A 27546-nucleotide genomic window follows, 5' to 3' on the forward strand; every position below is an offset into this window, starting at 1 on the left:
TCCCCCAGCCTCCGTGAGCAGAGCAGAGATTTAATGTGCTGACAGCCTGCATTTTTTACCTTTAGTCAATACAAGAAAGGCCCCAAGACTATGATTCCCAACATCTGGATTCCATCAATATGTGATCTGTCATGATGTATCGGCATCCCTCCCTCTCTCCAGATTGAGCAATGCGGCTGGTTTTATTAATACGTCAAATACATTATCCGTGTAATACACTTGTCTGCCTCTGCCCTCCCGCTGCTCCCACACTGCAGATTTGAATGTATGATGAATCAGTTTGCATTACACGTCTGTACGTCATAATTTGTCAGGATTAATAGAACTGTGTGCGTGGGCTGGGGGAGCGGGAGGGAGCGCGTCGCGTGTGTTTAGTGCAGAGATGTCCGTATCACTTATTTATCTCTGCTCAGGCCGCTGGCTTCCCGGAAAACAGCGAGCACAGCACATCTGGGAATCGCTGAGCAACCCGTGTGCTCTCACAGGCACAGTCCTGCCCGCTGCTCCAGCTGCAGAGCCGTAGGAAAAGGGGTGTTGGGGGTATTTTGGGTGGCTCTGACACACTGGCGTTCCACGGCCCCATGCACAGGGTTGAATCCCCATTTGATATGTCAGGCACCAAGCACAGAGACACAAGGAAGGTGACACAAAGGCTCTCAGTCTTCCTCCTGGCTCTGACAGACCATTGTTACATGACCTGAAGCACAAGTCCTGGCCTCAGTTTCCCTGTGCATTACATTTACCTCAGCCCTCAGTGATGATTTCCTGTGTGCCTTGCAGAAAGTAATTTATTTTCACTTTGCAAGTGACTTTCGGTCTCAATTACTTATGGCAAAGAGTTGGGAGCCATGTCTAGCTGATGAACAGCACCAGAGCCAGAGGCAGCTGGTGCAAGTGACATTCTCCCTAAGACCCAGTGAAACATGGCCAGAAAACAGGTAGGAGATGCTGGTGCCATCGCCCCTTGCATACAGTTCACTTCTTTGTAGCTTTGCAGCTGGACTTTAGTTTTTCCCTGTAAAACACCAATTTCAGCCATAAACTTTATTTACGGTATATTACATGGGATTTAGTGGGACCCATAAGGAGCTGAGAACACAACTCCCTGTGCTCTTGGCTCCCAGGGGTGACCCAGCAAGACCAGTGAGAGTGGCCTGGAGTGGGCACACGCCTTCTCTGCCACAGAGCTGATGCAGAACTGCTGCTGATGGCCCTTGGAGCCCCAGGGAACGCTCACCACAGCACCTGACACCCTTTGGTGTCTCTCAGTTTGCTCCTGATGAGCTCACGTGTCCACCCAGGACAGCCCAGCAGGGCGTGGAGCTCCTGGCTCATGGCCAGACAGCCCCGTCAGTGCGGCTTTGCTCCGTCTCATTAGCACTGCCTCAAACCAGGACTAATTATTCTGAACGTTAGCTGGCCTCTCCTGCCCAATGTGGCATGGCCAACAGGAGGTGTGAGGTCTGCTTGCTGTCCTTGTGCTGGGTCTTCATCCCAGTGTTGATGGTAAAGCTGCTGGCATCCAGTCCCCTATGGCTTCCCATGAAGCTGCCCATGCCAATGCACTCAAACCAGGGATCTGGGGATATGGAGCAGGAAACACCTGCCTTGGCATCTGCAGAAGTCGAAGTCAGGTCAGAGGGAGAGGGCAGTGAACAGATCTCAGCGTGCCAGCACACCTCCTCACTGCCCCCCATGCTTCTCCAGCCTGTTTCACTTCCGCTGCATGAAATAAAGTGGTAAGTGATGACCTTAAAGATCTGCACAGTGTAAATACAATGTCAAATACCAGCATTATGGATAATTACAAACTGTCTCAGGTGAAGAACAGTGATACTTTACAGTATTTTCATTGCTATTACTTTGCCTGCAGCAAAGCTGAGCAGAAATGTGGGTTCAAACACTCATGGTGGTGTTGATGGCAGGATCTCACCACAGTAAGACCCCCGGAAAGTGGCTCATGACCTTCTTGCAGAGTGTGAACCCCACAAGAGAGTACCCCAAATCCTACATCCACATCAGGGAGGTAAGGCTTGCCCCCTCTGCCCCTAATCAAGGTGTCCCACAGAGGCCTGGCTCCCCACAAATTAGTGACGCTATACCTTGCAAGGGGTTTTGGGGGTGAGGCTCTTGGCCAGCCCCCCTACCCTGAAAGGGTTTAGGTTGGGCTAGAACTGGGCCTCTCAACCAAAGCACATTAGGACCTTGTAGTCAGGAAACTAAAAAAATAACCCCTGATTTGCCCCTTTTGCTTCTCCACAAGGGCCAAGGGATGTTCTGGTTGAGTAAACTCTTCTACCTCCAAAACCCACACCCTGCTGCAAGCCCCAAGCCCACCCCCTCTGATGTTTTCTTCAGGAGTTCCCAACCTGCTCTTTTATGTGGAGACACAAGCCACGTCCCCAAGGGTCCCAAAGGATGCCCAGGGGTTCCTCTGCCGGGGCCACCACGAGCCCATCCACGCAGGGGCTGGTGCCACCCTCCCTCTGCTCTGCTCTGGGGACACCACGGCTTCATCCCCTCCCTGTGGTCACCACGTGGCCGAGCCCTGTCCCCCTGCTCCCAGGGCTGCTTCCCAGGCACGGCTGGAGGATGTGACGTCAGGGTCCCCGAACAGGCGGCACTCACCTCGCTTTAATAACAGCTCCCAGAAACAATTGTACATTTACAGCCCAGCGAGCGAGCTTGGCACGCTGAGCCCGCTCCCCTTCCAAGGCTTAATTTGATTTTGACATATTGGCTTGAGATTAAAGGGCTCTCATAAAAAAGGAAGAAAAAGAAGAAAAAACAACACCAAAAAAACTCCAAACACACACATACACGCACACACGCACCCAGCCCCCCCACCGCCCTCTTTTCAGGGCTCAGGCAAAAGTGCTAACATTGTAATATTTTAAGTAGAGAAAATCCAAGTGTGCTTTACCCCCCGCTGGCTCTTATGCTGGGCTTATAAAAATTAAGTGGAAACCTACACAGCTGTAGGCTATAAATCCTTTGTCGCTAACACAGCCAGGCCTGGTACCTGCCTCCAAAAAAAAAAAAAAAAGAGGAAATAAATGCAAATTCCACGAAGTGAGCAGCCAAAAAAGATGCCTAGGGCTGGTGGAGCTGGGCAAGTGCAGGAGCAGCTGTTGAGGCCCTGAGGACATCCCCACGGCCAGGGGGCTGCAGGAGGAAGTGAGGAAGAGAGGAAAGTGCCAGAGCATCAGGGAGAGCACAGCAAAGCAGTAAGAGCCCTCTTGGCTGAAGATCAATTAGCATCAATTACTGACTTCATTTAATTGTCGTAGAAGATGAATTTGTCATTTTTAGTCTGGAATTAATGGGAGACCTTCAACTTTCCCTTGGCAGCCCCATCAGGTCACTGAGTATTTTCTTCCTCCTTTTGCACAGAGGAGAAATGTGGCAGCAGAGAGAAGAACTGAGAGCTGCCAGTGCCACCCAGAGACCCATCCCTTCAGTCCCTGCCCATCCCCATCCATCCCCTTGCATTCCCATCCGCTGCCGTCCCAAGCATGGAGCCAGGTGGTAGCCAGGCATGGCAGCTGACTGGTACAGGCAGCTCAGATGGTTCTGGTACTCCTACCAGCTCTTCTGCCATGCCCGGCAGCACTTTTGCCACCACCTTTCTTGTTTTCTCTTTATTTGGGCACCTTCCACTTTTTTTCCTCTTTCCTGCTTTCCGCCAGAAATTAATTTTGCAGCCGAGGGCTGCAAAGTGTTTACATTTTCCCCAGCAAACAGGCGACAGTAAACAATGAATGCTCGCAGATGAAATTGAATTTATAACTGCATTATGGGGCCAGATAACGCCCTAAAATAATACAACGATAAGGAAATTCGATTTGATTGCCACCACGAATCAGCTTGGGCCCATCTGCAGCCAGGGCCTTCCATAATAATTTTAAATTGGGTTTGTAAACCTTATTTGTCCTTAAATATTTCTGTCATTTTTCATTGCCAGAGACAGGTCCTTGGGCGCGAGGCGGCGGATTGGTCCCGCTGGAGCCACGGCGGGTGCAGGCAGAGCCGGGCGGGTGCCCAGCGTGCCGGGCGGGCGCCGGGGCTGGCGCTGACAGCCACTCATCCTATCCATCACTGTGTCGACAGCCAGGGAGGAATCTCAGCCAGAAATTGAGTTTGCCTCACAGGGGACAACTGAACAAATTAATAGACCATTAGCCAAGCAGTGACCTGAGAAATGAGGGTGCTCAGGCTCCCCACAGGTTTGGCAGGGAGGAAGGGGAGAGGCAATGGCAGTCCTGGTTTTGTCCCAAGGGGACAGTCCCATTGCCCTAGGATGGGAGATGTGGGTGGGCAGCCAGCCCAGCTCATTTGCAGCCCAGCACTGGTTCACTTGAAAACGGCTGCACTGGTGTGCAGAGGCATTTCCAGAATGATGCAGGATTCTGATGGGTGGGAGTTGGCAAGAGAGGCTGCAAGGATGATCCACAGTAATACAGAGGGACAGCCAGGCAGCAGTAAAGTGAAAGGTAGGGAGAGAGTGAATAAAAGTCCTCTAATTTCTGAGAATGTCCCGCAGAAAGTCACTGTACAGAAGTACTGCTTGAAATGGTGCTGCAGCGTGCACAAACAGCTCCCAACTCCTCGGGGTTCAGGGGCACAAGACATCCCCACCCCCAGGGGGTGTCAGGCCCATGGCTCCTGCCAGGCAGGCACTGGGGTCTGCATTCATCCCTGCCAGTCTCAGCCCTCCTCACACAACAGAAGATGCTGATTTGGGAAAGCACTGGGCAGCCCCTGTATCCCAGTCACCAGCTGGGGCTGTGGGACCCTGCACAGGACTGATCCCAGGAGGACACAATCCTCCTGCCTCCAAACACCACCAGGTGCCCAGTGCAGCATCTCTCCTCTGCACCCTCCCTCCAGCTTGCCTTTATCATCACCATTCATTATCCAAATGACTATATTTATTAAGTCCCCTGCCAAGGCATTACAGAGTGGTCTGTAACAGAGATTAAAAGCAGAATAAAACACCAACATGATCTCTTGTCTAGTAAACAAAACAATAAACAGCCTCAGCACTGGCTATCAGAAACACACCAGCCATGGGAGGGATGCCAAATTCATTGCTGCCACAACAGGGACATACCAGTGCCTCTGCTCTCAGAGGTGGGGTCACACCTGCACTGGGGCTTCTGCTTGGCCAGCTGCTCCCTGCACTGGAGACCCAGCTGGTGGGCTAAAATCTCCACCCACCCTGCACCACCCCACATCTGCTGGGATGCTGAGCCCCACAGACTGTCCTGCCCTTCCTCTGCCCCTCCAGCTTGTAGGGCAGAGACAGCTCAGGAATGTTCCTCTGTCAGTACTAACAAACAGCCTACTGCACCCCTGAACCAGGCTGGGTCGGTGACTGTCCCCAGGCCTGCCAGCCCCATGACCCCCATGACACCAAGGTATGACAGTCCAGGCCAGCAGGCAGATGGACTCCCACAGTCCCAGTGGCATTTGCCAACTGCTGGGACAGCAGTGGGATCCAGCAAAGAGCCACAGCTCCTTGTTCCTGCCCACTCATGTCTGCAGAGCACGGCATCAGCCCCTGCAGCACGAGGCTGCTTGGTTCTTATTTTCCAAGGTGTTATCTAAAGTCTGTGGAACAAGGTGCTTTATGAGGAGGCAGCAGGTTTCCTTTGTCTCTGCTGGAGATAATCAGGTGCAGATAGGATATATATTCTGTAAAAACATACACTCACTTCCACTCGCCGGTTACCTTTTTCTGAGAGCTGTAAGGGTTTCAATTACCGGATTCTGGATTTAGTGCGCAGGGCTTTTTGGTGTGCGTTAGATTTATTAGAAGGTTTAGTACCAGCGCAGGATTCACGCATTTACTCCCAGGAGCCCAGCTTCCGTTCACAGACCCTAAATCATGAGCTGAGATGGGCTATTGTCACTTAGGACATTAGCATGGTTAACGTACGTGGGGATGATTAATAGCAATGCACATGCAGCCTCCCCGTCCTCCCCAAACGCTGCTCTGCCACCTCTGCCCGAGCCAGGGGCTGCGAGGGGCATGGCCAGCTCACCTCCTTCTCAGGAATGTACCCCCTCGAGTGCTCAGCACCACCCCAGCACCACCAGCATCACTGCTTTATGCTGGGTTTTTGTTGTTGCTGTTTGGGGTTTTTTTGTTGATTTCTTCTTGGTTTGGTTTTGTTTTGTTTTGTTTTGTTTTGTTAAGATGAAGTGTTGAAGGCACTCAGGGCCAAAGGTGTTTCTGCCAAGGGAGAGCTATGGGAAGCTCTTGCCTTCTCAGGGCAAGGGGAAGGTGCACAGGGGCAAGAAGGAGACTGGAAGAAGGGGCAGGATGCAGGTTAGCAAAACCTGTGGGGGAAAAAAAATATTCTAAGAGTAAACCCAACCTTCCCTGCCACGACCTATCCACCATCCCTCGTTCCCCAAAGGGTACCTCAGGCCAAATCTGTCACTGAAGGAAAGAGAAGAGCAGAGAGCACCCAAATGAGCAGAGAGCTCTCTTTAATAAGCAGAGAGCAGCCAAATAAGCCAGCCTCTCGGATCCAAGCAGATCTCCCCTGAAAAATCCCATGGGATTATCTCACCTGTCTGCCTCATCCTTACATCTATAGGAGCACATTCACATGTTACAGTCCTCCCTATTGCCCCAGGTTACTGGCAACAAGGCTAAAACTCATCACACCAGTGGCATCCCAGCATTTCAGGGACAGACCAGCCTCTGCACTGCAGAGGCTTGAGGTGAATCCTCAGCCCTGCTGCACTCCAGAGGAGACACAACCACACTCCTAACAAGCAAGATCCTGATGGCTTTTGTCCTTTTTCCAATACTGTGCTACTTACATTCCTTCTTTTTTAATTAAAGCAGTCCCAGCTGATTTTACAAGCTTGCCACTGATTCTCTCCCAGTCTCTGTGTCTCTCATATGCTTGAGTGCTAGTATTAATTATTAGAGCCAATTTACTGTTTATACTCTGATGTTTTAACTAATTACCACTAATGGCAGACACCAGTGGGCAATCAACTTCATTTAGTTCCCAGTGCAAACCACTCATTACCATCTGAGAGGGAGCGAGGGATAAATAAAGACCAAGCTGCATGGGTGAGTGCCTGGTGATGAGCTGCAGCACTGGGGAAGTCCCTGCTGCCCAGGGCAGGCCTTTGGCAGGGCTCCGGGGAAGGATTTAAATCTCCAGCCTGTGTGGGTGGGCAGCAGGGGAATGTTGCTGTGCAGAAGTGCCCTGCAGGAGCTGTGAAGCTCTCTGGTTCTTCGCTCCATGTGCTAAGTCCTGCCTTGGCACTGAGAGCTACAGTTACCAGAGAGCAATGTGCCTTTTTTCTTGCATGGTAAATAGCTTCTTTTCCCTTCTAGGATTCATCCCTGGGGGAATGCAGCCCCTGCTTGTGTTCTTGGCTTGGTGTGATGCCAGATGGAGCCAGGCTTCCTGAGTCCCAGGTGCCTCTGGTGTTAATCCTGCTGTGAGAGGAATGGTGGGTGATGTGAAGTCAAGATGAGCTGGGGCTGAAAGGTCCCTGAGCTGAGCTTCCTCCTGTCTGGAGCTGGGCTAATGAAGGTCACTCATGGAGATAATTCAGCTGTTGCTGTGTGTAGTGATATTGTCAACACTGATCCTCCACACAGTACATCCCTTAGCCTAGCTTGTGTCTCTGTGTGTTTCCTCTGGAGAGGCAGGAAAGACCCCGAGGCACATTTTACTCCCCTGCACCTCATAACCACTGCCAAGAACCTGGGATGTTAAAAGCACACCCCCTTCAGGTGGTACAGCTCTCCTGGCTGTGCTCCTCCCTGTTTTGGCCCAAGAAACAAACACGTGGTGTAGAGAGGGGCCTGCAAGGAGGGATGATGGAGTAAGATGGCTCCACCAGAGCTGGGCTGGCTCTGAGGATTTAGGAATGAACTTTTATGGGCACAACCCAGAGCAGAACACAAGAGTCAGAGCTCCTGTGTGTCTCCCATGTGGCTGAGAAACACCTCTAGAAAAAGTGATGTCCAAATTTATTTGTCTCTTACTCCAAGACCTGTTAACCCTGATCCGGGACAAACCTCCAGCCAACTGTACTTGTGCTTCTGGGGATCTGGACTCCTCTAGCCCTTGAACATGAACCTTTTCCAGGGGACAGAGATCTCAAATGACCTGCCAGATGATCTCATTACCAGTAGTGGGAGTCCTGCCCTAACAAAAGGGACCATGGTGTTTTCAGAGTTCACATTTCATCAACTTTAGCATAGTGCAGTGCCACAACAGCTCAGCTGGGAAGCCCAAAACACGGACACAAACCAGAGGGACAGGGCTGGGCATGACCTCTCCAATGGGGTCCTCAATCTTTCTCTCTCTCCCTTTCACGTTTTCTCTCATTCTTTCATTCTCTGAATTGCTCTGTTGAAATCTTGATTTTGAAAGGGAAGCAGGGGATGCTGGACACCTGCTCCACAGTGGTGGGGATGTGGTTGCCTGTCTTGCAAGGAGAGGGGGTTATAACTATGCACACATCTGAAATGTAATTGCTGTCAGCTCTCTCCATTCTTGCAGCACGAGGCCTTTAATCTCTCCCACCAGACCCATCGGCCCTGATATTGCAGCTCCAGAAAGGCTGGTTTTATGTACTTTAACCCTGCGACCTTTACAAATCCCATCATTCCAATCAATACGTCTCATTAGCGTTAGGTAAATGTATGGGATGGATGGGGAGCTGTGCTGGCAGGAGCCCGCAAAGGGTGGGGTGGAAAGGGCTCCTGCCTGCCTGCTCTCAGGGGGCAGCACAGCCCCACCATGCTCCCCGAGATCCTGGGGATCCTCCTCCCCACAAACATCCTTGCTCCCAAATACCCTCCCCACAGATGCACACCTTGGCGCAGCCAGAGATGGGGGCCAGCTAATGTGGAGTATGAAACAAAGTGCCTGCAAAACCAACTGCAGAGTCAAGAGCCCAAGCTGTTAACTGGACCAAGCTGTTGGAGTCATTTTTTTCCCTCTCCTTGGGAAGCAGGCATATGTTTTACAGCTTTTCCCCATGTTGACTAAATGAAAACATACGGGCCCCATGGCAGGTGATGGGAAAACAGCATGGGGTGTGTGCAGAGCTGCCTGCCATCCCTGCCTGTCAGGGAAGCTGCCAAGGATGGCAGCCACTGTGGATGTCAGGGTAAAGCCACGGAGTGGGGTGAGGAAGGGACACTTCCCATGAAAATGAAGGGCTTAATTAATCCATGGAGAAGTATGAGTTTACACCAGGTGAGTTTACACCTCACCAGCACAGGAATGCTCACTGTGCCAGGTGGGATTGACCCACAGATTCATGGGGCATCAGTCCACCAAGGATTCTTCAGTAAAAGGATGGGGCCAATCCTGCCTTTGGGAAGGGTGGAGGCCAAATACTGTTGCTTTTATTTTTTATTTTTTTTTTTCCTGAGAAGAGTTCTCCCTTCCCCGTGTATCAATGCCTCAGCCAGCAGGGCTGTAAATGCTATTACTGCCCATAAAGCTACCCAGCCCTCCTCCCAAACCTGCTCAAACGTTTGACTCAAGTGACCCCCTGGCATCCACAGATCCCATAGGAGCAGGTGGCTTGGGGGCTGCTATTGCTGCAGCATGCCCATGGTGGGGACAGCCTGCCCTGCTGTCTGTGCTTCCTTGCTCCTTGTGCTGCCACCAAAGCGTGGGGTGGCTTCCCAGGAGCCCACAGAATGAGTGGCCTCCAGACCTTGGCACTGCCAGCTCGCCTGTGACACGTGCCTTGCAGATCCACCCTGTATCATATCTGTGTCCCAGAGCCTGAACTGAGCTATCCCATGCTCAAACTAATTCATACCCAGGAAATCCAGCTCCCCAAAAGGAAAGAAAATTCCTTTAAGGTTTTCTCCTCCCAGCGGGGCAGCTGGGACGCCTGAGGAGGTGAGGGTGTGTTCCTTGTCCTGGGATGCCTGAGGAGGTGAGGGTGTGTTCCATGTCCTCCCCAGGCAGGGCAGGCTTTTTCAGTAGCATCTGGAGCTGGGTTTGGTTTCTGAGCTCTGCTATCCCCATCTGCAGAGCCAGCACGTTACTGCAACAGCGTTCAGCCCCACCAGCCCCGGGCTCGCCTCAGCAGCAAACGCATCCTGGTGAATACAGCACACAAAACATTTGTGTGCATCTATTTCTGCAAGAGCCTACAAAAGAAAGGGCTTGAAAACTACAGGCCAGCTCTGTTTTTCCACATTAGTGAGGTTTGAAGGTTTTTCCATGAGGTTTAAACTTAAGAGCTGGCCAAACACAACTCTTGCTGGACAGTGGGGCAGCCAAATTTCTAGTGGGGATACCTAGAGCTGGATATGTGATGTTCCCATGTATGCAGGTGCTTTGGAGATGGGGCTCATGTGCTCCCCCTTCCCAGCACTGGTGCCTACTCTCCTCCTCTCCCTGCTGCTCTGTTTTGCAGAGGCTTTTCAGCAAGACCTCAGACTTGTTGACAAGCACTAAACTTCTGTGTCGCATGAAAACCATTTAAGCCCTAAGCTCCCCTTGGCTTTAGTGAGATGACTCTGAGGATCTCAGCACAGCCCCTGTCAGGAGGCAGAGGGAAGGAGAAATGAATAAATCCTCTGGTGGGGCCAATTTCTCTCGATGTGACACTGCTCCTGCTGGAATTAAATGGGCAAGTCCTGAAGTGTCTCTTAGGAGTGGTGGGCCATTTCTGTGACCACCAAACAGCCATGAAACCTGGATCTGGTCCATGATAGCAAAAACTAGTCCATTGCTCAGAGTCATCCTCTCCAGCAGAAAAATTGCTGGACCCAACAAAGCCCCTGCTGCTCAAGTCCCCAGCTCTGCCATGCACTGGGGCACCTCAGCCTGGCTAAGAGCTCCCAGTAACAGGGCACCCCTGTGCAGGGGGCTCATGGGATCTTTCAAGAAGGCTTTTTTGACACCTGTACTGTGGAACCAGCAGAAAAACCTCCCAGGCAGCTGCAGACCCTGGGCAAGCCTTTTGGAACAGCGCTGCTCTCCTCAGTGCTGAGGGCCATCCCCACCTGGCAGCAGGGCATCCCACACAGCCCCTGCAAAGGGGAACAGGGTGGCAGGTGGAAAGCTGACATCCCCCAGCTGCATGGTTGTTGGAGGAGGACAGAGGAGCGGCCTTGCTGCTGTTTAACCTTCTGGGGCTTGTCTGCCAGAGAAAAACTTAGCAGGAGGAGAGAGATTGTAGATAGACAAGGGGATTGGTGGGGCTGGAGATGCAGGGGACTGCAGCAGCCTTAGATTTTATCTGCACCTCTGCAAGGCTTGACGACCTTGGAATCCCAATCAACAGTTGTTAATAAATGCAGGGAAGAAGCGTGAGGGTTAAAGGCAGAACATCAGCAGGGCACCAGGGGAGCCTCTTACAGATGAGGGTACTCAGTGCTGTCCCTATATAGTCTAATACCACCTGGAGAATATAAGCTTAGCAGCTCCCTTTCCCTTACCCATTGCTTTTGGACAGCAGTGAGAACAGAGGGAATTCCCAAAGGCCTGGAAATCCCTGCCAGATCCCTGTCAGCTCCATTGGCTCCTGGGTACCATTGGCTCCTGGGAACCTGCATTCCTGTGCCGCACCCCTAAAGGGATGGGGCTGAGCCCTGCTCAGGGGAACGTGGGAAGGGGCTGGAGGAAGCTGCAGACATGGGAGCATGAAATTCTCAGTTCTTCCTTTCCCTCTTGGTCTCTCCTGGCAATATTCAGCCCCCAGGACTGCTCTTCTGTGTGCCCCTTACCACCATGTACGGTCTGGATGTGCTGGACCTATTCCTTCACTGTGTTTCATCTGTGTCACCAGGAGCTCTTCTTCTTTGGAAGGAGCTGGAGAAAGAAGCTGGGGGCAGGTCCAAGGCTGGGAAAAAAAAGCTGGTTTAGAGTGTCGCTGTAGAGCAAGCAGGAACTCAAAGCCCTGGGACCTCATTCCAGAGCTACAATGGCTCCCTGCTGTGCCCTGTCTCCTCCTCACCTCTGGCCTGCAAAACCCTGACTTTTACTCAGCCCAGCATTTCAGTCCCAGCCATTACAATGACAAGGGTGATAAGAGATTCTTATCACAGTGCTCAGAATTGATTTGAAGCTGAGCCCCTTTCCTGTACTCCTCCTCTTCACATCTGCCGGAGCAGCAGTCGGCGCTGCACAGGGACTCAGCAGCTGGGTTTGCTGGAGAGCAAAGATGACAGTTCAGGGTTCAGATCCCTGCAGATCCCTCAGCCTAGCAGCTCCAGCTAGCCCACATCCCTCAGCTGGAGACAGAGCATGGGATTGGAGCCAGGACGCCTGGGCTCCTTCCTGACACACATCTGGGGGAGACCTGCTCAGTGTCCCCAGCCTGCAGGAGGGACAATGCAGCTCCACATCCCTGGAGGACATTGTAAGCCTCTGTCCAACGGGATCTGAGCAAAAAGTATGGCTTCCCAGCTGAGGCAGGAGCTTTTTCTCTTCCTTATGCTTGGGTGAAAGGGAGGTGAAGATCCTGCTGACCCCACCAGAGAGACAGAGCATCCTGCATCCCCGAGTCTCAAGCCTGGGGCTCACTGCATGCTGTTTTACTCCAACATTCCAAAGAGCTCTTCCTTTCTACAGCTCAGTGTGGCCTGCCTTTGTTGGGATCTCCTCCCAGTCCTACCCACCTGCCCACGCCTGAGGGGGACATATCCTGCCCTCCTGTGAGTGGAAAGGACACCTGCAAAAGTGAAGCAGGACCTTCACTTTTGCACACCTGCAAAGGTGAAGCAAGACCTCAGCCACTGGTGGGGAAACTGAGATAGGGTGGGTTGTGAGCTTGCACAGCCACACAGCACAGCTGCTGAGGGAACTGAGATGTCCTAGAACGGGGCTGCTGAGGGCACCAAGACAACCTGGTCTGGACTCACATGAGAAGTCTCAGTTCCTTTTGAAACCTTGTAGTCCCAGCAGCTCTGGTCATGCAGATGTTGCAAATCCTCCATTTCCTCCCAGAACCATCTCTGGGAAGGGCAAAAGAACAAGGCAGCAGCGGGGGAAGCATCTGAACAATCAGGGCTTGTGTAGAGATGAAGAAAGGCCCTTTTTGTTGGCGGGTGCAGTTGGGGCGAGGCCGGGGGCATCGCAGGGTGGCACCCCAGGTACTCCAGCTGTGCCAACGCCAGCCCAACAGAGAGGGGGCTGTTGTGGGCCCAGCCCCGGCACAGGGTGTCACCGCCTGCCTGGGTTAGCAGGGATGCTCTCTCTTTGTGCCTGCTGGTTTCTGCTCTGCTGACCCGCTTTGCTCCATCAGCTGGCACCATCCATCACCTCTGGCAGCTGCGTCAATTCCAGGGCTCCGCAATGCCATTCCCCAGGGGAAAAAGCACATTTTTTTAAGGGAAAGGAGGAGTGTTTTCTCTCCTGGCAGGCTGCAAGGCTCCCTTCCTCTCCTTGTCAGAGACACCTAATGCTCAGTCCAGCCCAGGGACAGGGGCACAGTGTGTGACTGCATTCTTCATTCTGCCCAGCCCCAGCTTCCCACAGGAAAGCAGGGCCAGAAGGGCTGCAGTACCTGCAGTGATCCTGCGGCTGATGTGCACTGGCCCTGCCAGGAGCTGGGAGAAATCAGTCTGGCAGTGGCCCAGCCCTTCATACAGTGCCTTATCAGGACTGGCTGCAACAGCAGCAGCTCAGGGAAGGTGCTGTTTCCTACGTCTCATGGCAGATGGTGGTGGTTATGAGCCAGGGTGCCAGGGCAGCTGCAAGCTGGGTCAGCTGCAGGATCTGCTATGAGAATGGACCAGGGTGGATTCACACCTCTGTCCCTGAAAGCCCTCTCCAGGAGATGGGGAGTTTAGAGCCTATGCTGGCAGCAATGCCCCATGACTGAGTGCTCACCAAAGGCCACATTGCTGGAGGGTACCCATAGCTGAGTTGTGGGAAAAAATAAGACAACCTTCATCCCTTCCTCCCGCTTCCCTGGGCCAGGGTCAGCCCTGCAGTGCTGGATGTTGCCCCAACTCTCTCCAGCCCCAGCTCACTGTCCTGAGGTCCAGATGTGGGACAGGACCTGACCATTCTATCAGGGCTCTCTGTCTCTGTCTCAGCAGTCCCACCTCAGCTGCAGAAACATATGCCTCTTCAATCAATACTCAGCTCTTAATAGTCCTGACAATTCACAAGAAAACAGGGGCATTAAACGTTAATTATATCTATTTGGATTCAAAAAAATTTATTACTGGAGTTAATTACAACCGGAGTCATAAAAAGGTGCAGAGCAAGAGGCGCTGCTGTTCTCTGGGGTGAGCAGGACTGAACAGCCCCGGCCACCCCAAACTGTTGCTGGGCAAGGATGGAGGGATGTCCCTTGCCATGCCCAACACGTGGCTGGACACTGCTCCCTGGAAAGGGCCTGCCATGGGAAGGGGCTCTGTGGGGCTGTGCTGGGGGTGTGCAGAGCCAGCAGTGGAGTCTCGGGGCGCACGGCAGGTACTTGCTTAGCTGTTGTGCTGTTGGGACCCGGCCTGCCCCAGCCTGTGGGCTTCTAATTTACTGCTTTCCTTTTACCGTAAAACTGAAAGGGGAAGGTGCACCCTTTAATCACTGCCTCCGGGGCCCCGCCTGAAACCACACAGAGACCAAGTGAAGGCTAGGAGTTAATGCTCCTTCCGACACCTTTTTATGATTCACGGGCCTGACCTTGAGCCATAAACCGCTCAACCTCCCTGCCACACTGCCAGTATTTACAGCCTGCAGGGGCCATTGCACGCAGGCACCGATGCAGATCCACGGCCGGCCGCGCACGCCCGCGCAGGTACACGGCTGGGCATGCAGCAGGGATGCAGCCAGAGATGCACAGCCTGGGGTGGCAGCACGTCCAACACGGCCATGGGTTGGGCAGCCACGGATGGACCCTAACATGGCAATGGAGATGGAGATGCACCCAGTGCACTCATCGATCCGTGCTTATGCACACCTGTGTGTGCGCACGTAAATGCACCAAGGTGCCCTCAGCGGGCAGCCCCTGCAGGCACACATCAGAGCATGTTTCCTGCAGGGAGCTGGGCACCCACATACCCCTGTCTGGGCATTGGACACTGGACCATGGTGGGGGCTTTCTGCTTGTTGCAGCAGGGCAGGGGCACAAGCACTGTGGGCATGGCTCCACAGGAGAAGGCCAGGATGAGCTGGCACACCACAACCCCCACAGTGCATCCCCCACTCCCCAGCAGGAGTGCCTCAAGAACCCTCAGTGGCACTCCAGAGGTAGGTCCTGGCATCAGGATTTGCCCCACTGCATCCCACCAGCTCCAGAGGTGAGACCTAGAAAAGCCTACGCTGGTCCAGACTGGAGCGGAGTGAGGTCTATGGGTTAAAGCAAAGGGGTTCAGGTCAGCACACTCCTTGCTTTATGCCTCAGTTTCCCCACCACTGCAGCAGGAAAAATAATCCTGATCTATCATGTTTGCATGGAGTTGGGAGGCCGAGCTTGTTAATGTTTGCGAAGTGGGTTTGGCTCCCGTGATAGAACAAGGCAGAAATGTGAAGGTCATTATTATTAGTGGGATTAGAGCAGCTGAACCCAGAGCAAGGGGTACAGGGGAACACAGCATTTGTGTCAAAGCAGTAACAAATCCCACACATGTGTAACCTCAAAACAATGATGAATGCTGTGATTATGGCTCATTTTAGAAACACTGTGGAGAACCAGAGAGCAGCCAGAGCACCTTCTATACTTCTGAAAAAAGAAATACCCTCCATGAAAGCAAATAGGACTGAGATAGGCTGTTCCTGGAGACACCCAGAGCCTGTCAGTGCTCCCTCAGTATATGCCCAATGAAGCCATGGGCCCACAGACATCACTTGCCAACACAGCTCACCTGGTCCTGGTCCTCACTAGGATCAGAACCTTCTCCTATGCCCCCACTGGGGCACCACAACACTGGACAATTTATCCAATACAAGTCTCCATCTTTTTTTTCTCCCAAGTTTACAGGTTGTCTAATTTTTTTGCTTTCCTCCTTGCAAAACAAAAGAGGGAAAAAACACCCTTATCTCAGAAAGCAGAGTTCAGGAAAAAGCTACTGGTCTTTTGGACTTGGTGAGTCCCCATTGGTAGCCTTGCTTGTCACAGAGAATTTATCAGCCAAACACAGTGCTGGTATAATGTGCTATATAACTTGTGAATAAACAAACTTCAGCATGATAAATGCCCTGCTTTGAAGCCATAAAGTTATTAGCTGGTGGCTGTTAGCTACTGCTTAGCATGGGACATGCTCCTTCCGTTAACCCCTGGATGCCCTGCCTGCGCTCAGAACCCCAGGGAGATCTCTGGAGGGCACCTGCACACAGCAGGAAAGCACTGAGGGATCTGATGGGCAAGGGATGCTTTTGCTGGCATCTGTGCACATTGTACTGGATGCAAAGGCTGAGAGGGGGAAATGCTTGCTAGGAATGGGGCTATGAATGTTGGCAGCTCCTTGCTGTCCTATTTGAGCACTTTGGCAGCTCCTCTCCTTCCCTCTGCCCCTCAAGAGGCACATGCAGAGGGGAGCAGGGCTGGGGCAGTTAGGCTGTACTCACAGCTTCTGGGTGTGCACCCATTGCAGAGATGGGCTAAGATCGGGTGGGAGCAAGTCAGCACCCCTCCAGTCCCAGGCCACCTCCTTTAGGTGAAGAGCTGCTGAGGACTTTAAAGTAAAAGCCCAAAATTTTTCTGGCAGCAGCCAGGCAGCACGCTCCAGTGAGGTGTTTAGAGTTCCCTCTGCTGCCTGCAGTGCATGGCTGCTTGCAGCTCCTGGTGAGCACAGCCTGGCTGGAGGCTGGGAGAGGCTGGAGAAGCAGGGCCAGCACTGCTGGAGATGGGTGATCAGCACCACAGGACCCGCAGTGCCAGGCTCCTGCCAGCACCACAGCTGTGGAGCACCCTCCACTGCACAGAGCCAGGCTGTGACACCCACCGAGCACCTCTGGTCCCCCAGGCCACCTCCTGCTCTTGTCCCACTGGACCAAGGCAGGGAGCTGGGCACACTAAGGATGGCAGCAGGTCTCCAACACTCAGCCCAATGCATGGACGGATTTATGCAGCAGTGTGGCAATTTTGGACACACAGCCTGAAGCCCTGGAGCTGCACTGGGAGGTGCTGGTGCCCAGGCATCAGCTATCCCCCACTTGCTACCCCTTTCCCAGTAAAACCACTCCTGAAAGGCAGAAGGAGGTATTTCAGCAGGGCCAGCTGAGGGGCAGCAGGACTCAGGGCTGCCTCAGAACCTGCTCCTCATCCGAAGTCCTGTGTTGAAGAAACTTGTAATTAGAGTCCTGAGTATTAATTAATCTCCATGACCCTCCTCTCATTCTCCTTGCACCGCTCCCACAGCTCAGGAGGCCAGCCTGGATTATTAACACAGGCAAGCAGAGGATGGCAAGCTCACCGGGTGGGTTGGCAGACCTTGGGCCACGTTCCTGAGTTCAGAGCAGCCAAAGGCACCATGTCCCTGCCTAACAGCATGGCTCCCCTTTCCTGCCTCCTCTCTCTCTTGGCTGAGTTTGACTGGGGTCATCTCACTTGGGCACAGTCAGCACTTTGGGGATGGCATTCAATGAGCTGAAACATCCCAGAATGAGCAGAGCTGCTTCTGTGCTAACCCAGTCTGCACAGTCCTTTGCAGGGCGGCTGAGAGCAGACTCCTGCATCCCAGAGCCTTGGATGAACCTTGCTGGACACAACTCATCCTTGAGACCTCCCAGCATGATGGACAGCAGAGCAGCAATCACAACCTAAAACATCACTGAAAGGTCTTCAAGCATCCCATCTCTGCTCATCCAGGTCTTGCTTGGGTCTTTAAGAGCCTCAGCATTATAAAGGCATTGCTGGAGCATGGAGAGAACATGGACACCCTTTGGACAACATGGCCCTGCCATCCCAGGGCTGTCCATGCTGCTTGGGGCATGGACACAGCTCCTGGGGTGGCCAGACTCCCTGGAAAGATGCTGGCACAACCCGAGGGCTGATACACTACAAAGAGCTGCCACATAGCAAGGAAACAAGATATGAAATAAATCCAAACTTTTCTGACTCCCTCGTAACCACCAACTGCTTCCCTCATCTGATTTTTTCCTCTTTTCTGCTGCAGCAATAAAAAGGGGAAAATCAACATCCAAATGATCTTGTTTATGGCGACTAAATAAGCTGCATGTGCTTAATCCGTTAGAGTTTAATGAATTTACGACTTGCTCTGGAATTTGACAAGGGCTGTAAAAGAGTAATTAACATTTATCAGTGTGTTTTTTACACACACCCCACCCTCCTCCCGCCTCCCTTCCCTCCTCCTGCCGCCTGTCGCAAAGCAGCACCGGGTATCGGGGGGAATATAAAAGTGATCAATTAATTCTTAATAATCTCAGGGAAAGATTGTAGAGTCACAGTATGAACTCAGGGAGTGTCAATAAACATGCCAAAGGTTGGTCCCCCCCTTCCTGGCGCTGCTGCAGAGGAATGTGGGCAGCCAGGGAGGGGATGGGGCTGCAGGGGCGGCGCTTTGGTGGACCAGCCCTGCACCCCTTTCCTTCTCTGTCACACTCCACTGCCCTCCAGATCAGCTTTCCGTCACTGACACAGTGGCCTCTGCGACAGGATGAAAGTGAGCAGGATGACAAGCGGGGTCCCACCTAACACAGCAGTGGTAGTGATTTGAAAACACAACCCCAGTTGCTAACTACGCCAGTCAATAGCTCTGTCCTAATAGACCTGAACCTCTTGGGAGGGACCCCAAAGTCCCCACGCTGGTCACAGGGCAGCTGAACATCTGCCTAGATGTAGAGTTGCCCCACTGTCACCCTTTTGTCACTCAGAACAGGCAGCTGCTGCTGTTTCAGCTGTACTAGACATAAGGGTATGTCCCTGCTGGCCCCTGAGACAAGCAAGGGGGGTCACACCTTGCTTGTGCCCAGCCCTCCCCACTGCTTAGCTGCTGTGGAGCAGGGAGGCAAGCAGGGATGCAATTTGGGGCTCAAAGGGACAAGCCCAGGCTTCCCCCACCAGTCCCAGGGTGGGCTGAACGTGATCTCAGTATCCCAGAAGATTCCTGTGCTGGGAGCCCAGTGTGCTCTGCCTTGGGCCACCTCCTTTGGCAGGCCTGGAAAGCAAAGCCAGAAAGACTCATGGCCATCACCTTCCTGGTGGTAAGACAGATAGGTAAGACAGACAGGTCCCCTGCTTCTGTGACTGCAGCATCCTGCCCCCAACAGCAGCCTTTGCATGCATGTGTGTGACCAGGGCGTGGGGAAGCTGCATGACTGGACATCCATCAGGGAAGAGAAGGGTCAGAGCTCCTGGGGGTCACCAGGCTCCATGGAGGAGACAGAGAAACATCTGGGCTTGGGGCAGAGGGTCCTGGAGACCCACAAACAAAAGCTCAGGATGATAAATCCTCAGAGGTTTGAGACTGTCCGGGGATCTGCTCCGGACAGAAACAAATTCTCCCTGTCGAACATAATAGCCCAGAAATAAGCAATGAGACAGGGATGGAGAGGGCTGGATGCAGGGAATCTGTAAAATCTCTGCCCACCCCCACGAAGAGCACTGGTGGGGGTGGGAGGTGGAGGCAGCAATATCCTCGCAGCAGGCTGAGATCCCTGTGCCAGGTACACACCTGCCAGATGGACGGGGTAAACTTGGGATCTCTTGTGAGGCAGGAGTTGTTCAAGCCAGCCTGAAGCAGCTGAGCGCAGGAGAGGCAGGGAAGAGAAAGGGAAAGTAACAGGATGACCTTGCCTTTATGTCACCTTGACTGGTTTGAATCCTGGGCTGTGGGGCTGGGCAGGGAGCAGGGCTGGTGGGGAGTGGGGCTGAGCCCTCATGCAGGGCAAGGGAGTGAGCGAGGGGGCTGCAGCAGAGTCACTCTGCATGGCCAAATCATCAGAGAGCACCAGATCCCAGCAGCCTCTGAGTGAGTCTCCAACCTTGGGCAGGCTTGTAGTGCCAGGGGCTGCACAGAAGTGGCACAGATGCACCTGGGGGGCAGAAATGGAGGCATGGGGATGGGGTTCAGGCCACCAGGACTGGTCCCAGCACACCAACATCTCCTCTGCTCACTAGACAGCAGGTCTAGGTCTCCATTGCATGAGTGGTGTAGCCAACATCCACAGCTGAGGCTGCCAAAATCACTCAGGAAACACTCGGGAATCACTCAGGAAACAGCGCCAATTGCTCTTGCAGTACTCTGCATTGCTGTCCAGGCTGCACCACAGACCCCCTGCACGACCTCTGGGTCTCTCCTCTGCTGTGTGGGGCAGTGAGGGGGCAGAGAGGTGCTGCACTCGCCCTGCCTGGGCTGGCTCAGATGCCCCTGTGTCAGCCTGTCTAAACAGCACCTCCTCCCACAGAGACCTCGCACTGGGGGTCGGCAGCTCAGCGTCTCTGGGATTTGTCACGGTGTTCCTGGAGCTACCAAACAGCAGCTTGGAACAGACATCCCAAAGGGCTGGGCCAACCAGAGCCACCATCATCCAGCTGCTGGAAAAGCAGCCCCAGGGGCTGAGGTGACTCAGGTGGCATTGGGCAAGGCCTCCCTGGCCACTGCCACACTGCCTCACACCAGGCACACGACTTCACCTCTGTGCAAGGCTGGAATCCCCCCACCCTACCCTGGTGTAGAGGCAGCATAACTCAGAGAAAAGAGCCAGGCTGTGGTGGGCGATGCTTGGCCAATGTTTGCTGCTTTGCAGAGGCACCTAATGGATCAGAGACAGCCTGGCCATGCCCCAGCCTCGCTCCACTCAGGTGCTGCTGACTGTTGTAACAAAGAGCATTTATCCAGCTGCATCCCCAGTTTCTCCTGCTTTCCATTTCCCTTTTCTGTCACTCAGCTCTGACAATTTTAATACCCATCAATAATGAGGTGGATGGTAACTGTAACAGAATGTGCAGCCCCATTTTGACTTTTCTGCATCTGAAGTCACACTTCAGGTGACAAAAGAGCTGGAAGGAGTTAACAGGAGACCCCCCCCCACCCAGGTCCTCTAAATGCCCTGTCCCAGGTTTTAAGCCCATAAGCACTGGTGTTAAAGATGATTTTAAGCCATGATTATAAGAAATCTATTGATCCTTTTGACTTTATAATGACAGAGCAATCATTTTAATAAAACACCTATTAATCATGCATTAACCCTTCTTAGCTATTTATACACTGAGTACCAAATCAACAAAGTTGTTCAAATTTCTAGGAGGCTCTTTGGAGGGGGAGGGAGAGAAGATTTCTTTAGATAACAACAACAACAAGAAGAAAATAATGCAAACTTACAGAGGGGGAGAGTTAAAATCATACGATGAGTGGCAGTTGCAGACGCCTGGGGCCCTCTTTGGTTGTCGCTTCTATCTGGCAATCAATTGACAAGAAATTGAGATTATGAAACATTGTGCCTATGATCAAAGGAGGTGGGCATACTTCCCCCATCTGAGGCCAAATCTCCACTCCCCCAAGGGAACTAACATCAGGGAACACCAGTAATTTGGCCTTCGGCAGATACGAGACAATGCTGACACCAATTTCAGTGTGAATGTGTCCACCAGCCCCATGGGTCTTTGTGGCAAACTTGGAGCAAGGTTGCAACACCCTAAAGGTGGATCCTACTGGGGCAGCTAAGAGAGAGACTTCATCTTTTTTTGTGAGAGACTTCATCTGGAGCAACAGAGTAAAAAGAACAAGAAATTAGGGAAGCAAGCACTCCACCAGCTCAAGCCAGTTGGGAATGGGCACGGGTTGTTCACCCCCTCTCCTTGCCCATCCCTGAAACCCACAGCATCAGCGTGGAATGGTTCAGCTTGCAGACCTGGACTGGCACAACCCTGGGGCCTCTTGTGGAAGTGCTGGAGAGGGGGCAGACAGGGCTTCCTTCTGCCCCAACCGTTGCAGCCTCAGAAACCACAAAGTCCCCGGGTGCATTAGGAACTGCCTGGAGGCCAGAGCTTCCTGCAGGTGCCCCACGCTCATGAATCACACCTTGTCAGGGCCAGGGGTGCCCAACGGCTGGGTGACCGCTGATGTGCCTGGGCAGTCCTGCCCTGGGATGCACCTGCCTCCCCACCACGCCATCCCAGCCAGGCAAGGGTTAAGCAGGCATTAATCACACTGTTTGAGAGACATTTCAAAGCCTCTTCCAAATATTATAAAAAATGTCTTTAATCATCTAATAGCATGAACTCCTCTGATGATGGATGGAAAGAAGTCGCCTCTCTCCTCTTGATCCTAACAGATGAGGCTGAAGAGCCGCTGCTCTGGGTGGGGGGGAAGTTGGGGAGGGGGCTTGGGGAAGAGAAGGACATTTCTCAACCTCCCACCAGAGCAGTTATAAATATGAGGTCATACAGCAAGAGATGATAACACATTAAGGGCTCTTGAGATATTAGTCTGTCAGCCTCGTTAGACACAGCCTATTTGGGGCTGACTGCGTAATTAGAGGCTGGGGTACCCATAACTCATTGGTGTTTATATGGTAGGAAGGGGCTCCAGTCACCATCACCCTCAGCACTCTGAGAAGCCACCTTCATCAAGCATTAAACCCCACTCCCTGCTGGAAATAGAATCCTTCTGCCTCCAGTAAAAACTGCTCCTGCTTCCCTCCTCCTGCCCTTCCCACTAAGCCTGGAGCCCACTGCATGCTCGGTGCACCCACCCTCACCTCTCCCCTCCCTTCTAGGTGGGGAACAGGGTTACAGCTTGGCCAAGGTGCCCCAAGGTAGTTAGTGAACAAGTGGAAAAGTCCTGGCTCCCAGTTCCCTTCCCATGGAACAGCCTATGGGGAGCAGTGCATGCTTGGCTCTGCAAGGGACTGCATCCCCCAAGAACCCCTAGACAACCTCCACAGCAAGTTTGACCTGCACCCTTCTGCCCTCCAGGGAATAGATACAGGTTGGGCTGGAAACAGCTTGGACAAAGATGGTCCTGGGAAAGACTGAGCAGAAATAAGTCCAAGGAAAGGCAAAAACATGCACCAGGAGAGCTTGTCACTCTGGCCCTGCTGTAAGCATCCCCATGCTTGGTGGGGAAGCTGGTGAGGAGCTGGGCTTTCCATTTGTTCTCCAGTTTCTCTTCTCAGTTCTGCCTAGGTGGCAGTGAGCACCGACACGCACAGGCACTTCCCAGCCAACCCAGCCAAACATTTGGACAAGTGAAACAGGGAAGAGGAGCGTTTCCCTCATGAAACCGAGCAGAGCAAAGGCTCCACAAGTGCCAGCCTTGACTCAACAGGGAGCAGACAGGGAGCGGTGAGCAGGGGGAGGCAAGCAAAAGCCAAACCCAGTGCTGTGCACCCCACAGAGCTTTCCCAGCAACACATCCCTGTAAGTCCCCTTGCTGTGTGGCAGGAAGAAAATTAAGGCACTGGGAAGTGCAGGGACATCAAACAAGAAACAAGAGCCCTCGCTGCAGAAACTGCCCGACACTGCCAAGGTCCATGGCAGGGCCACCCAATGCCTCATCCCCTCTCCCTGCTTGAGTCCTGTAGCCAGGGAGGGGGCAAGGGGTCTGCAGAGGAGGGGGCAACCCCATGGCTTCCCAGGATGAGGTAGGATAATGAATCCTGATGGGGGAAGTGACCTTTTCCAAATGCCACATGTCATTGGATTTTATATCACACCAGGACAATGTGCCATGGGTATTAAAATCGTTTTTCCAATAGAAGCATGCGTGTGTATGTGTGTGTCAGAGAAAGATGTGAGAAAAATAAAATTAAGATGTGAAAATTAGGCTGCGTCCAAACACGGCCTTTAGAAAAAGACATGGATCCTCACAGAGCAGGACTGGAAGAAAATATTCATGCCTTTTGCTCCGGAGATCACAGATGACTTTGTCAAGGGAATATGACTTGTCCAAACCCTATGACAGAAAAAGAGAAAAGGAAGTCGGGTGCTGATCTCTGTTTCTAAAGTTCTGCAAAGACTTTCAACTCTACAGCGTCCCTCTGCTGTGGAGGGACACCTGCAGAGCTGCTCTACCCCTGGAGGCACAAACAGATGCATGTGGAGCACAGATCACCTTGCATGTGTGGTGCTGGACACCCACAAGTTTACTCTGGTGCATAAGGGGAAAGCTAAGTCCTGCATGATAGACAATATAAACAATGCCAGCTTGCTCAGCTTCACCTGGGATGCAAAGCAGCCCCTATCCCTGTGGGCCAGCCCAAAAATGTGAGCAGAGCATCCATGGAGTTATCCATACACACAGGTATGGACATTCTCCCCATGTATGCCAGGATACATTCTGATGTGAAAACACAATGTGAAAAGGGAGGCACTGGAAGCCAAATTCACTTGAACTCCAGCCTGTTCCCTCAATCTGCAGGGCAATTGTCCGGCTGAAACAACAATTGTCCGGCTGGGACAAAAAAAAAAAAAAAAAAAAAAAGAAAAAAAAAAAGAAAATAGAAAAAGGGACAAGCTGTGTTTGTTTATTCAGCTTCTTTCTCCCTCTCCCCTCTCGACAATACCCTGACACCGTGTCCTGCCGCGCCAGGGCTACAACCCCAAAGGGCTAAATTTGTCCCAGCTGGAGTGCTGTTTACAAGCCTTGTCCTGTTTACAGCATGGTCCATCCTGCCCAGGCACAGGCAGTGGCCATCTCTGGGGTGGACAGTTCAAGCCTCACCTTCCTTGGCCTCTGCTGTTTCTCGGCTGCCCATGAGGTCCCTGGAAAGATGTCCAGCTCCCTGCACTCCCCATGTACTAGCACACATGGCAGCTCTGCGGCCCCCTGCCCATCTCGGAAGCAATGAGCAGATGTGGCCTCGCATGGGCTGCTGCTTGTCCAGCAGAGTTCTGTGGTGGTCCAGGTGGCTACAGCCTCCATCAGTGCTGGCTGGTGGCAAACCACCCCCAGGAAAACATTCTTTGCAGGCTCAGCAGTGAGAGGGCAGTGCATTCCATGTGAAGCCAGCTGGGAACAGCCATGCTGCACTGTGAAAGCATTAGAGCAGCCATGCATGGATGCTCTGCTCTCCACACCTTACATTGCAGTCACCTTTTATCTTGCTGTCAGTCATCCATACCTCTCTTCCTAGTGGTCTCACAAGGGCTGGGAGGGCAAGGCTGGCAGGAGCTTAGCTCCTCTTCTGGATGACAGAACTGGGTGTCACTCCAGGAGTCTGAATGGCTGAGCCTGGATGGACATGATGGGTTGAAGGCCTTGTGAACAAGCTAACCCTGGGGAGCTGGAGGAGGGGTGCTTACTGCCAAACCCCCCTTGCACTCTTCCCACACTGATTCCCATCTCTGCTGGCATGCACTGGCCTTGCTCTGCTGCAGAGTGATGGGACCTCACCTGCCTGCCCTCCAGTATGGGGGTTCCCTGCCATCCCAGGCTGCCTCACCTGCAGGAGCTCCTTTTGGCAGGACTCAGTTGGCAACATCCAGGCACTTATTTGCTGTTTAATGAGTTCCAGCTAATGAATCCCAACACATGAGAGGTTTTCATTAAACCTCTGGCTTGCTGTCAGCATTGGCCACAAGTTTGGAGAGGCTGGGAGTCACAAGAGTGGTTGCAGAGGCGACTGAAAACTCTCACCTAGGAGCCTGTGTGCCACCTTCTGTCCTGTCACCCTTTCCATGTCCATGCCTGGTCTCAGTGGATGCAGAGGGGATGTGAGATCCCCGTGGATGTGAAATGAAGCAGCTGATCTTGTGCGACTGCAGCCTCCTTTATCAGGGCAGTGAACAGCAGCTCACCTCATCCCCAGGGGCAGGGCCACTGCTCTGCAGTGATGGATCCCCCTTTGTACCTGCCAGGGGCTACAGCCACTTAGGCTTAATGAGTGAGCAACCTCCAGCACTCTGATGGTGCAGCCTTTTCTCACATAGACCTGGTGGAAAACACTTCCTGATGTTGTCCTGGGAAGTCTCCTGCTTGAAGCCAGGAGTCCTGGATCACATGTGATATGGGTCTCCTTGTGTGCATATGGAGGGGAAAGGAGGATCTCGCAGAGAGACCCTGACATGGGTTCAGGTCCCAGACTGGAAGAGGGGCTCAAATTTCAGTGCCCAATGCTGCATCTGTGCAAGGAAGGGTCCAAGAGCAGCTGAGTCTGGACCAAGGCTCCAGGTGCTGCAGGCACAGGAGCAGAAGAGCGAGTTACCAAAACCTTCCTGTTGCTACACTTTCTGGAGACAGATTGTCCAGAGGAATGCCCATGGTGGCACTGTCATGGTGTCCATCTTCCAAGTGCCTCCTTATCTCTCACTGCTCACACCTACCTCACTTCTTGCTGGAGCCCAGTTTTGGGTTTGTTTGTAGCCTGGCTGGGGGGAAGCCTTTCTGCACTGTGTGTCCTGAATGGCATCACATGGTGAAGCAGAAGCTGCAGGAAGGGCAGAAGAGGGGTTGTACACCCCAGCCTACCTCCCTATCCAGAGATTTGGAGACCATCTGTGCATGACTGTGGGTGGGGGTGAATTTGAGCATAAAAGCTTGTCTACACGAAGTGCTGCTCCTGAGAAGCTCCCCATGCTGGGCATTTCCTATTCCCAAAATAATGCTTTGTCTGCTCAAGTTCACCAGATCCCCTTTCACTCTGAAATACAAATGGAAGTTTTGGGGAATATTTCAAAAGTCAGAAAATCACCCCCACCCTTCATTCATGTTCACTTCCAAATACAGGCAGGACTTTAAAGGAAGGGCTAATGTAGTGGCACATCTGCACACAAACACACACGTCTGTGCCCCTCACACGTGCAGATCCTCATCTCCGGAAGAAGATCTTCTTGTCAGGAAGTCACGGCCCTGATTACTTTGTCTTCTACGTTTAAGAACATCCCTAACTGCTCCTTGGATAGCTCAATTAGTAAAGTGAATATATTATATAAAGTCTAAAAGATTAAACTATCATAGGCAGCCCATAATTTCATGAAGAAGTCAGGGGAGCATATCCCTCTTATTAACTCTATAACAAATGTGATGAAAATGTTCAAATAGAATGTTAATGCAATGTTACGTGTAATTTTCCCAGGCGATTTTCTGCTGAAATATTTCTTTATTAATAGTAATTGAGGGTATAAATTATGAATGAGGCGATTTTCTCCTTTCACTGGGAAAGACGTACTAATGGCAATAATTCTTTATAATAATTTTTTGTGGGGGAGAATGGGGAGGGAGCTAGGGTGAGGGGTTTAAAGAAAAAAAATCTTTAAAGGGATTGCAAAATATATAGACTAGCAGTGCATGTTTTATGGCAGGGCACTGTATTTTATATCCTTGTGCTGGCCATCAGTCCTGTGTGGGTCTGCATGGCACGTGCACGAGGTTTGGGCCTCTGGCAAAGGCAATTTCCTCCTCTATTCTACATGTGTAAAGCCTGACATCAAGCACAGGGAGTATGAGAGCACCAATGCTGTGAGTCTGCAAATTCAGGATTCCCTGTTTCACTGTTTCAGGGAAAGAGTGGCAGGAAGCACATGATGAGCCACAGGGAATTGTGGTTAGTAGGTGGGTACTCAGGGATGAGCAGGTTAGTGGTACAGGCTCTTGTAGCAGATACAGACTCTGACACTTTTCCATGTTCTCACCATAACCAAAAGCACTTCTCTGTGCTTTTGTTTGGTTTT

The 27546-nt window shown here is 52.4% G+C and overlaps 1 protein-coding gene across 5 annotated transcripts in view; it reads right to left on the reverse strand.

Annotated features, from left to right (window-relative positions):
- RNF220 (ring finger protein 220) overlaps nt 1–27546 on the reverse strand; it is a 217715-nt gene that overhangs the window by 105643 nt on the left and 84526 nt on the right. For 3 of the 5 annotated variants that reach the window (XM_030953260.1, XM_030953261.1, XM_030953259.1), the window contains one exon: nt 21257–21331. The exons of the other annotated variants lie outside the window; for them this stretch is intronic. In XM_030953260.1, coding sequence (XP_030809120.1) covers nt 21257–21331 — 75 coding nt within the window. The remainder of the gene's footprint in view (nt 1–21256; nt 21332–27546) is intronic. 5 annotated transcript variants of the gene reach the window in all.

Source organism: Camarhynchus parvulus, chromosome 8 (assembly GCF_901933205.1).
Source record: "Camarhynchus parvulus chromosome 8, STF_HiC, whole genome shotgun sequence".
NCBI classification, from domain to species: Eukaryota; Metazoa; Chordata; class Aves; order Passeriformes; family Thraupidae; genus Camarhynchus; species Camarhynchus parvulus.